Source organism: Pleurodeles waltl, chromosome 3_1 (genome assembly GCF_031143425.1).
Source record: "Pleurodeles waltl isolate 20211129_DDA chromosome 3_1, aPleWal1.hap1.20221129, whole genome shotgun sequence".
Taxonomy (NCBI): domain Eukaryota; kingdom Metazoa; phylum Chordata; class Amphibia; order Caudata; family Salamandridae; genus Pleurodeles; species Pleurodeles waltl.
The window spans coordinates 1,748,183,208-1,748,195,430 of record NC_090440.1 but is presented as its reverse complement, the minus strand read 5'-3'; the positions used below and the strand labels follow the sequence as shown (position 1 = coordinate 1,748,195,430).

Here is a 12,223-nt window from a genome sequence, read left to right as displayed (position 1 = left end):
ATAAAACAATAATAAACAATGTTTATTATCATTTCATTTTTAAAGGGGCAGAGCCATGGGGGTGACGAGCACTGGCAGGAGTGCACAGAGCACTCCCCTCAGTGCGCATATATGTTTGGCTGGCCGTCGCAGGCTGCCAAACACACATGCTCACAAGAGCTCTCTCCAACCCAGCACTGTGTTGCCGGGTTGGAGAGAGCAAGCCCAGGCTCCCAGTCTGTGTTGGAGCACCTAGCCAGGGCGCTCCAGCCAATTATAGCGCTGTTTTGAGCAACGTCATGATTGGCCAGAGGGCAGGCTGGGTGTCTGGAGTGCGGCGGCGAGGTTCATGTAAGTTTATTTAAAATATTTTTTTAATTTGTGTTTTATTCCCCACGCCCACCACTTTTCCCAGTTGCCAGCTGCAACTGGCAACGTGACTGCCAAGTTTTTAAAGAGAAATTCTATTAATCGCGATCGATTTGACTTCGACCTGACGAAAACAATTACAGTTCTTACTGCTGCATTTATATGCACTGTTAAGTGTCATCTGTGAGCGGACAGATTTATGACCGAGAGGGTGATAACTTAGACAGGAAGAAATAAAGGGTTTAAACTTCAGAGAAGAGGAAGAGGATGTGAGGGACAGAGAAAGAATTAAAGAGGGGATTAATGGAGAAGAGGCACAAAGTGAACCCAAGTCACAAACAAATCAGAAGAAACAAATAGGGGCTGTGGCAGGGAAAAGAATATGGCGAGTGAAAGCGAGGGAGAAGATAAAAGGAAAGAAATGCAGAGACCGAGAGAATGAGAATCATAAAGTGACAAACAAGGTGTCAGCAGGTAGACCATGCAACAAAGTGTTGATTTGTTGTGACAGATCGCAGATTGCAGGTCAGAGTGGTGTGCACGGTAGACCATGCAATAAGGTGTTGATTTGTAGTGACAGATCACAGATTGCAGGTCAGAGAGGTGTGCACCATGCACGCAAGGGACAAACACACCTCTTTAATAAACAGGGTATTGACATTGCAGGCACTCTGCTCATGCCAAGAAACACCTTTCAAAACACAGGCATGGGCAAAACTCGCATTAGTGGATCATCAATAATTTCCTTCAGAGCTGCACTTGCTACCAAGCCGGGAAGCTTCAACTTAATTACCAACTCAGTGCAACTCAATGGAAGATTGAGCCAGCCACTCAGTGACTATCTGGTGCTCTGCATGCTACTGTCTGTACTTTGTGCACTACCCCACATGGCTAACTTACTAAAGCAGTCAGTTTATTTGATAGGCAGTGCTACATGTGAAACCCAATATAACCAGTGTTACGAGGGAGGCTTTGGCGAGGGCAGTGTAAGACTGCTTTACTATGTGGGATCTAGTCTCCTAAGCAGCGCTCCCACCTGGCCATATCAATTACAAAACTACTGTAGCCAGTCTGTCCAGCAAAAAAAGCAGCATACGTTTGCCCTCTGTAGCCAGAACAAAAACAAACTATTACATGTTTCTGCAACCTCAATGTGTGACATTCCTGGAAGAACTACAACATCAAATCACTCCAATAAGGCCGATCGAGTTCCCGCTGTGTAAGACTTGAAAGCGCGATGGAGCGCAAAGGGGGAAACCTTAGAGAAGCTTGACCTAAAAATTAAAGAAATAGTCCAGAAACCATGCGCAAAACATGGATGCTGCGTATGTTAACATTAGTTGGTCGGTGCTCTTGAGGAGGGCTAACCACCGGAAAAGGCATGACGTATGCATGCCTTTGATAAATAAAATAAGGGAATTTTGAAAGGTAAATCCACGAACAAATGAAAGTGATGGGCGTGAGAGGGCCATGGTTAAAGCCCACAGAATAGATGACAACAGGTCCGAAGTGCTTGCTCTCCGTCCTAAACAGCTCTGTGCCCCACTGGTGGCATGGTAAGCAGAAGAATGATGGATTAAACCCAGATCTGTGACTGGGGGTGAGTGTTTGCATTGTTCAGCACTCCGTCCATCATCGTTTTGTGTTGCTAAAGTTGTCCTAAGTGGGAAGGGTATGCCCAGACGTTGGTCCCATGCTCACTGTGCCACTGGATTCAAGCTAGCCTGGCTGATGAAGGGTGATACCCTGAAACCGGTCCCAGGATGCTTGTTTCTGGTCCAGGGAGGACCTGGTTTGGCAGTTCGGGCTGGACTGTTCCCATGAGGAACAGGGTCATAACTGATTTGCAAATGGCTGGGTCCAAACTGGGGTGGCATTGTGTGCAAAAGAACGATGGATTAAACCCAGATCTGTGACTGGGGGTGAGTGTTTGCATTGTTCAGCACTCCGTCCATCATCCTTTTGTGTTGCAGATCGGAGTGGGGCAGATTGTTTTTCATTGCCTGGGAGCAGAGTGGAGTGGGAATGATTGTTTTAGATTAGAGTAGGGCAGATTGGAGTGAATTGGAGTGAGACAGATTGGTTTGGACTGGCGTGGGGCAGATTGTTTTGAATTGAAGTGGGGCAGACTGTTTTGATCAAAGTGGGGCAGATTGTTTTGGATTGGAGTGCACCAAATTACAGTGAGGTAGATATTTTTAGATTGGAGTGGACAGATTGTTTTAGATTAGAGTGTGGCAGATTGTTTTGGATTGGAGTGGTGCAGATTGTTTTTATTGCAGTGGGGTGAATTGTTGTGGATTGGTGTGGGGCAGGTTGGAGTGGGCAGATTATTTTGGATTAGACTAGGGCAGATTGCTTTGGATTGAAGTGGTGCAGATTTTTTTATTGAAGCTGGGCAGCTTGTTTTGGATGGGAGTGGGGCAGTTTGTTTTGGATTGGAGTGGGCAGATGGTTTTGGATTGGAGTAGGTAGAATGTTTTGGATTGAGGCATATTGGAATGGGGCATATTATAGTGAGGCATCTTGTTTTGGATTGGAGTCGGGCGATTGTTTTGGATTGGAGTGGGGTGGATAGGAGTAGGGCAGATTGTTTTGGATTGGAGTATGACAGCTTGGAATGGGGCAAATTGTTTTGGATTATAGTGGGCCAGATTGTTGTGGATTGGTGTGGGCAGATTGGAGTGGGCAGATTATTTTGGATTAGACTGGAGCAGATTGTTTTAGATTGAAGTGATGCAGATTTTTTAAATTGGAGTTGGGCACATTGTTTTGGATTGGAGTTGGGCAGATGGCTTTGGATTGGAGTAGAGCGGAATGCTTTGGATTGGGGCATATTGGAGTGAGGCATCTTGTTTTGGATTGGAGTGGGCGAGATTATTTTGGATTGGAGTGGGACTGATTATTTTGGATTGGAGTGAGGCAGATTGTTTTGGGTTGGAGTGGGGCAGATTGGAGTAAGGCAGATTGTTTTGGATTGGAGTGGGGCAGGTTGGATTGTTTTGTATAAGAGTGGGTCAGATTGTTTTGGATTGGGGCTGGCCAGATTGTTTCAGATTGGAGCAGGTCAGGTTGGAGTGGGGCTGATTGTTTTGGTTTGGAGTGAGGCAGACTGTGTTGGATTGGTAGGGTGGTTTGGGAGGATTGGAGTGTCGTGAATTGGGGTGAGTGGTTTGGCTTGGAGAGGGGTGGAATGGATTGGTCTGGGTGAATCAGATTGGTCTGAGGTGGACTGGATTGAGTGGCGTGTATTGAGTGGGGTGGATTGTTGTGGGTGAACTGAGGTGGATTGGCATGGATTGGAGTGGAGTGAATTGTAGTGTACTATGCGATTATGTGTTAAAGCATAATTTTGGAAATTACACATGAGAAAGAAACAATGTTGCTTTGCAATATATAGAACTAGATACTCGTCAGTGCCCACGAGTAAAAACAATACATGAATGCAAAGTGAGAAATTAAGACTTGGCAAAATAAAAGAAATGGGTTAACTATAGAAAATAAAACTTAGCACTTTTGTTTGTCCTGCTGGGCACGAGTTTGCCAGTCACAAATCTTCTGTTTGCAGGGCCCTAGAAGTTAAAAAGAAGTACCTCAATCATGTCGGGATCAGCGGACAGGCACTGATTAAGTTGAATCAATCCGTGCTTGGTCCCTGAGCTGCTAACAGGAACAAAAATGGTGCTAGGCCTGTAGTAATGACCAATTACAAGGCTGTAAAGATGAGTGCCAATCAAGCCAACAATTGGTGAGCAACAGACGGACTCTAAACCCACTGTAAAATGAAAATAGTCTTGAAAAGACAGCGCATGCACTTTGTAGCCAACACCTAAAAATAAATCAAAGTGGCGTGAGCCGCCCATCAAGCACAAACCTAGCACAGCAAACCCTTTGTTGATTTTTTTAGGAAAAAAACACGCTTTCATGCACAACACTTTCCCATTGTTCCTATAAATACCAAAATGAAGCTATATTTTTACTATTTTCTCGGTTCACTCTAGGAGAATCTACAACCCATGGGCACTTTTAGAATCCACGAGCTGTTGGGAAAAAAGACACAAATTTGGCATTCATACCTGTTATGGAAAAAAAGAAACTTTAAATATCAGCTACTCCTAACATCCAAAAAGGGCTTAGTACTGAGATTATGGAGGAGCCCTATAAGTCTAGCAGTTAAGCAATTTAAAAACATGCAGCTATGTTTTGGAAGGTTTGAATGATTAAGGACTAATGACAGCTTAGCTCTGTCACAGTGTTATTAAGTGTTGTATACTTGTGTGTTTGTGGATTTGCCCATTTAATTAGAGTATGAGGGCTTGACATGCTTGTAAAGCTAGAGAATGGTTTTGGGGTTCTGCTTTGGATCTGATCTTGCTGATTTTGTTTGTCCATCACTTCATTATTTAAAAATTTGATGTTAATGAAGCAGCATGGTCTGGTTGACAACATTTTTCTAAATTTTATTCTCTAGGGATAACCTCCACCTATTGGAAGAAGGCCAGGGGCTGCCTCGGGAGGAGCTTGATGAAAGAATAGCTCGTGAGGAGTTCAGAAGACCTCGCGAATCCCTCCTAAACATATGTACTGAGTTCTACAAACACTGTGGCCCGCGTCTGAAAATACTTCAGAATCTTTGTGGAGAGCCCCGAGTTACATCATTGGAACTTCTTGATGTAAAGTCGCATATGAGGTACCGGTGATGAAAAGAAATGTATCTAGTTGCTAATTAAATGTCTGTAAAAAGTACATTTGTACTAAGAGGTGTCAGCTAAGAATGGACAGTGGTCAAGTTGAAGAATGAAGAAGCTTTTTGATGGAAAAACAAAATGATAGGCTAGTTTACAAGTGTCAAAGCCCACATCATATTATAAAGTGGTAGATTTCCATTCCCGTTAGCAGTATGAAGTCCACGTGAGTAAGATAGAAGGAATTTGCAAATGTATGGAAACCTCCCATATCCCCACTGAGTAGCAATTGGCTCTTGACCCATAGTACATGTCAACTATCCATACTACAAATTATCACACTTGAAACATAGTTTCAAAACTAGGAAAGATAAACCAGTGCTAGAATTAGAATGCCTCTTCTCCTGAACATCTATTTCTGCTTTGCTTTTGTATATAGCGTGGCCACAGTGCCTGTACGCCACAATGTGTAGGAATGTTTTTGCTGTTGGACCCTCTTAAGTAATTTTCTTTCTTCCAGGCCACAATTCAAATGTCTTGAGTAGTTTCTAAAATATTATTTATTTGTGACGTCTTGAATTCATTAAAAGAAGCTAAAATGATTCAATCTTATGTGGCAGTGTATTCCATTTCCCTTATTTTGGGACTGGTGTTCGAGGGGCTACTTGCATTTCTACATTATACGGAAGTAGTGATGGATGACGATGGGTGAGTAGCGAAAAAAACACCCGTACACAACCTGCCATGATCCTAGGCCTGAATGATAGCCGGGATGTATCCACATATGATGTATGATTTTAGAGCCCAATAAACAAACATTTTACGGGGGAATCTATATTGATTTCCTCGCACAAATTTTCTAGTTGCTGAGATTAGATTCAGACAATAGAGTTTAAATCATTTTCTTGTTTCTGTGTTCCTGTTCAATATGCAAATAATGTATTTTAAGAAGAAGCACAAAACTCCATGTAAGAGCAGCAGAACGCATTAACCTCTTCCTTGCAACTCCACCTAAATAGAATGCAGCTAACTTTAGAATGAATGTGTGCAAAATATTACAACTTATTTTATTTACTTGTTTTTATAAAGATGAACGTTCACTCCGCAAAGGATATCTTGGCGCTGGAAAAAGTACACAAATAGGAAACGCAGCCAGGCTAAGGACATATCCATTTGTAGAGTTTTTTTCTTTTCTGAAGTATATAAATATATAAATGTGTTGCTAGTCATACCGTTGCAGGCAATGCAGACCTGCCTCTTTTTCATGAATATGTTTCTGCAAGATCTTTAGATTTTAATCCATCCTAGCAGACAAGGTGGAAGTCAGCAAGTTATTTATATTATCACAGGTTCAGCTCTAGCAGTTTATATCCCAGAATATTAAGTGGACCTCATCTTGCACCAGCCATAGAACACGGGTACCACTCCGTGCCCGTTCACTTGGTTTCAACTTCATTGCCAAAGGTTATCTGGACTTTGGAATGCACATTTATTTTAGGTTAAAGTGGGTTTCATCGTTTTGTCAGTATAATAAGACACCTTCGAAATAATTTGGCCAGTGTAGTTCGATGATATCAAAGATGGACTCCCGTCACTGCAGCATGACCTATTTTGAGAGTTATCTTGATTTGCTGTAATGGTGTGGCTTGTTACTGTATCACACTTAACACAAGACTGGTGTAAGTAGGATGGGCTAAATGTACACTACTCTATATTTTTTTTATTTCTGATCACTCTGGTTCTTCTGATATTGGCTACTCGGGGAGGTTATTATTCTAAACACTGAGATATACGTATGGAAATAGAGGACTTGCAGGAAGCAAGGGGTTTCAATATGACACCTCAAACTGTGTAAAATACTATAGTGCTTACTATCTCTCCTTATAATTGCACATTATATATTACGTGTATAGAAAGCTGCTTCTGCAAGTACCAAAGGTGACAGTTAATGAAATGGTGGCTGATATTTTGTTCAGAGCCCCCGAGGATGAACCCAGTTTTTCCATTTCGTGAGGCCTATACAAGTTTGAGAAAAAACATGCTTCAGTCCCAGTTATTTCAAGGCCTGCATTAAGAAAGTGTAGGCCGGCGGTAGGTTAAATATTTGATTGTCAAGTTGTAGAATCATTGGCACTGTAGGAGGGTAACGTAAGGCAGAGACAAAAATGTTTGGCCTTTCTTCCACCTATCGAGGAATCTAAGGGAACAGACCTCATAGTGACAAGCATTTTCCTTTTATTCAGCCAGCCCTTTTAACTTCAAGATCTGTGAACCTAGTAATTTTACAGATTATAATTGTAACTGTGTTCCAGTGCATAGGTTGCTAGTATGATTACCTTGCTGTACACTGCGATCTGGAAACATGCAGGCCTAGAGCCTGATTTAAATTTTGTCAGACAAGGTACTTCAGCGAAAAAGGCAACAGAGTACCCTCTCAGCAAGCTAAAGTTGCGCCCGCCTCATTTAGAGGCAGGCGGAACTGAAGTATGTCGGCGTCTGTGCTACTGAGATACACTTCCAACGGCGTGACAGAGTAAGGGTTGTCGGAGGTTTAGCCATCTGACTGCCTGCCTGATTTAGAGTGGGCTGTCAAATGGCTAATTTTCGCTGCCTGTCACCGCCTGGTAAAACCTGGCAGTAAGGGGAGGTAAAAACGTTTAAATTACCCCCATGCCGTGGGAGAAATCTCCCATAGCAAGGGAGGGGTTATGTTTTTTTTTTTTTTTCAAAAAGAAAATCCTGCTTTATGATTTTGTTTTTGAAAATTAAATAAATATTGAAGGTTTGCTGTTATGCTCCATTATTTTGGCTGAGCCGTCCGTCAAACTTTCAGCCATGATGGCTCCTACTAATGCAAGAGATGCCCGCTGGGCTGTGAAAGATGCTCCTATTTTTTTTTTTACACATGGTAGCACTTTATTTCATTTTTTTAAATGAACACAACATTGAAGCTCCAAATTTTTAATGATAAGGAGGGGCAAGTTGTGCTAGAGTACAAATGGAATGCCAGATTCAAACTCATGCATGCCTACATAGTCCTAAATTATGCCACTGAAACTTCAGAAACTTTTCCCCTCAATAATGTCACAATGCCCCAAATGCCACACTACACCAACATATAATTTGGAGCTTCACGAGGCTGTGACCCGTTTGGTCCGAGCCTCTGAGTAGCGGAGGTTACTCAAAGTTCAGTCCCTGACACTCCCAGCTCTGTCCTCCTGGGAATGTATCCACGACCAAAAAAGGCTAAATTGTCTACTAGGTTTTTGGACCCCACCCTCCTGCTTGCTGGAAGGGCTCTTACTAGATGTTGGAAGTCCTTGACCACTCTTTTGATAAGGTCCTGGCATACTGATTTGCATCATTGGGCGCAGGCTGAAAGCACTTCTTCGCACAGGGACAAGAAGTGTTTTGTCCATCCTCGCCGTGTTGCAGTCCTATGGGACGCGTTTGTACAGGAGCCTAAGGTCCTCTTCCCCACCCCCTTTGAATCACTGAACCTTTCATTCTGATAGAGATGTCTAACTAAAATTCTTCACTTTAGAATATTCCGCAGCCTTCAGATAGGATCAGGAAAATACTGAGCAGTAATTATGTCTACTGTTAGGTGGCGTTGAAAAACACCGTCTCGGCGCACTAACATCAGTTCCTTTCTTTCCATGCCAGCAGCACAGATCCGCAGAGCTACTTGGTCATTGTTTGGCCAACTTTTTGTGACTCTTTGTCAACCCTTTTTTGAGCAATTGTTCCTAGTGGGCTATGGACATGACCCCTACTAAACCTAATGGGTTTAAACCTTGTGGGAAATGTCACAGACAAATGTCTGTGTCTACTCCCCACTTGGTCTGTTTCTGGTGCCTGAGGCCAAGTCACAACTCCAAAGCCTGCGCTGAGTGCACGTTGATGCACCCTATGGCATTTCGCGACCAGGCAATAGAGCTCATGGCTGTGTGGTAAAAGAAGGCTCTGTGCCTTTCTCTGCCCCATGATTGGGGCCACTTTCGGGGCTGTTCTTAGAGTTGTTACCGGAGGCACTCGTCTTTGCTCTCAAAGACCTCTTCATCCAAGTTACGTAAGTCTAAGACGCACAAAAAGAAGTTGAAGGGCTCTTCAGATTCACCATTCAACAGACACTATGCTTCTAGGCCCCATTCCCACACTCCTCCAACTGAGCCAGTCTCAGCACCTGCTCCATGCTAACACCAAGGAATTTTACAACACTATGCACACCATCTTTTTGCCACTGACTCCCCCTGGTGCGCTTTCAAGCCCCATGAAGGCCCTAGGTGTCCCAAAAGGGTTACCGCCAGTGGGTCTGCCCCTGTTGCCAGCTGAGCACTCTGGATGTGCTCAGGGATCCAGACCGACACGTTGCCTTGTTCCACTGTGGCTCCCTTCATTCTGGCACCACTGGACAACAACAAGTCCTTACTTATCCCTCACTTCAAGCCAGTACTGCCCCAAAGCTACTTGACGTAATTGGCAGAAGTATTCAGGCCCTACCAACCCCTGGACGTCCCACCACTTAATAGCCCCTTCCTCCCTGCAGAAGGAGATGAGAAGGAAGGCTTTGTTCCTTTATGGGAAGACCTTGATCTAACCAAGAACTGTCAAGAGGAGCTGAGTGATGCCAGTGGGCTGAACACTTCCCCAGACTCTGGCATGATTCTCCCTCCGGGCCCGGGTTCAGAGGAAGGCCCATCCTTCACAACCGTGATGGGAAAGACAGCGGATTTCCTTGACCTACCGCTGCCAGCCATATAAGTCAAGACCAACAGATTAATTGAGGTGCTACACCCGGGACAGGCTCGGCTGAGCCCTTGGTTTCTTTTAGTGAAGCCCTCAGCGATGTTCTCCTGGAGGCCTCGGCCAAACCTTGCACAGGGACTCCTATGCACTACATGATTGCTACCCCATCTTCTTGCCCATTAGACCCAGCCTTCCTCTCCCAGCACCCCTCCCCTGGGAGCCTGGTGGTGCAGGCCTCAGCCGTTAAGGTCAGCTGAAATGTGTTCCCATTTACATCAATGGACAGGGAATACAAGAGACTGGACAACTGTGGGAAGGAAAGCACTTATATTTTTTCCGCCAGCCTAGCATTGCGTTCAGTGAAGTTACTTCCATGCATTGTGGGACTTGTTTGCACAACTGCTTCCCATGCTACCTCAGGGGGGCTGTGCGATTCTCAACCAAGCCCTCGTGGACGGTCGGGATGCAGCGAAGTTCGTCATTAGATGAGGGCTGGACACAAAAGACTGCCAAGGCAGAGCTATGGCCTCTGCAGTGGCTGTACATCTTCATGCCTGTTTGTGGGCCACTGGGTGTCCAGGCTTCTCTGATCAGCATGCCCTTCGGTGGCTTCTGCATACTTGGCAATAATGCAGGCATGGCGTTCGAGAGCTTTCGGGAGAGCTGAGTCAACACCATATCTCTCGACACTCCCTAGCAGTCCTTTCCCCCACTACTATGGACATGGTTGAGACACCTATGGACATCCTTTATATCAGCCGTACCTGCCAGTACATCAACATGCCCAGACTTTTTATGGACAGGGCCTCAGACCCCATAAAGGATACAGGAGTCAGACCGAGCAAGTTGTCCAGTCCCCAAACCCTCCAGCAGCCACAGCCTCTAATCCCCTTTACTAAATCCTCTGCCTCACACAGCCATCCCACTAGTGGCAGGATCAGACCCCGCCTGCCCCAATGTCTGTGGTCACTTCTGATAAACTGGTGCTTCAGATTGTGTGGAAGGGGTATGCCCTTCCATTAGTGGAAATCCCTCTGCTTTTGCCACCATCTCAGGCTGACAGAGGACCACCTCTCACTGCACCATCAGGAAATACAGTCTCTTTTGTCTAAAGTAGCCATCAAGAGGGTGCCTGTGCCAGAAGTAGGTCATGGTTGTTATTCCCACAACTTTCTGGTGCAGAAAAAGGATGGAGGGGCTTGTCCTATGTTAGATTTGAGCCCTCTCAACTACCTCCTGAGGAAATAGAAATTGAGGATGCTCATGTTGGCTCCGGTTCTGTCTTTGCTGCATCATGGAGACTGGATAGTAGCGCTGGGCTTAGACTCATTTCCATATTCTCACACTGTCAGCCCACAGGCATTACCTGCAGTTCATGATGGGCCTCAAGCATTTCCAGTTTCCTGTACTCGATTTTTGGCCTTACCTGTGCCCCTCTGTTGTTCACAAAAGTGATGGCAGTGATTGAGGCCCATCTGCTGAGGTCGGGGTCCCAGTCTTTTCCTATCTTGACAACTGGCTGCTGAAAGCAGGATCGCCCCAGGCAGTCATCGTCCACCTCCAGACTTTGGCGGACCTCCTGAATTAACTGGGGTTCTCTATCAACATCCCTAAGTCACACCTGACTCCTTCTCAGATGCTTCCTTTTATCAAGGTCATTCTGGATATATTACAATTCCGCGCCTATTCTCAAGAGTTGAGATTTCAGGCTATTCTGGCTATGATCCTGATGTTTCAGCCTCAATCCTGGATTTCAATGAGACTAGCTCTCAGGCTGCTAGGTCTGATGGCCTCCTGCATCCTACTAGTGAAGCCCACCAGATGTCATATGTGGGCTCTGCAGTAGGAATCTCCCACACCTGGTCCAGATTTCACACCAGACTGCAAAAGGCCTGCAATGGTGGTTGACGAATCCTGATTGGTCCAGGGGCAGACCCCTCTCTAATCCCTACCAAGATCTGTCAGTGGTTAGCAATGCATCACTTCTGAGTTGGGGCAACCACTTGGAGGAGGTGGAGATCAGAGGACTCTGGTCAATGGCAGAATCTCATCTTCATGTCAATGTTTTGGAGCTGAGAGCGACCCGCTTGGCTTGGAAAGATTTCCTTCAATTTATCAAAGGGAGGCTGGTTCAGGTGATCACAGACATCACCATTGCCATGTGGTATTGCAACAAACAGGGTGGGGTGGGGTTGTGGACCCTGTGTCCAGAGGCTGTGCTGCTCTGGGCTTGACTGCAGCACCAGGACATTTTCCTGGTGGTGTAGCACCTGGCAGACTCTTTGAATGCCAGTGTGGATGAACTCAGCCTAGTAGATGATGAATGGGGACGACAGACAGATGTGGCAGGAGGTCTTTTTCAAGAATGGGGAGAGCCTTGGTTCGATGTATTTGCCACCACCGTGAACGTGCAATGTCAGCATTTCTGCTTGTTCAAGTTT

General features: G+C 45.1%; 1 protein-coding gene across 1 annotated transcript in view; it reads left to right on the top strand.

The window, feature by feature from the left end:
- UNC80 (unc-80 homolog, NALCN channel complex subunit) overlaps positions 1-12,223 on the top strand; it is a 2,774,722-nt gene that overhangs the window by 2,076,984 nt on the left and 685,515 nt on the right. Inside the window, exon 49 of the mRNA XM_069225668.1 lies at positions 4,820-5,038. Within this exon, the coding sequence (XP_069081769.1) occupies positions 4,820-5,038 (219 nt within the window). The remainder of the gene's footprint in view (positions 1-4,819; positions 5,039-12,223) is intronic.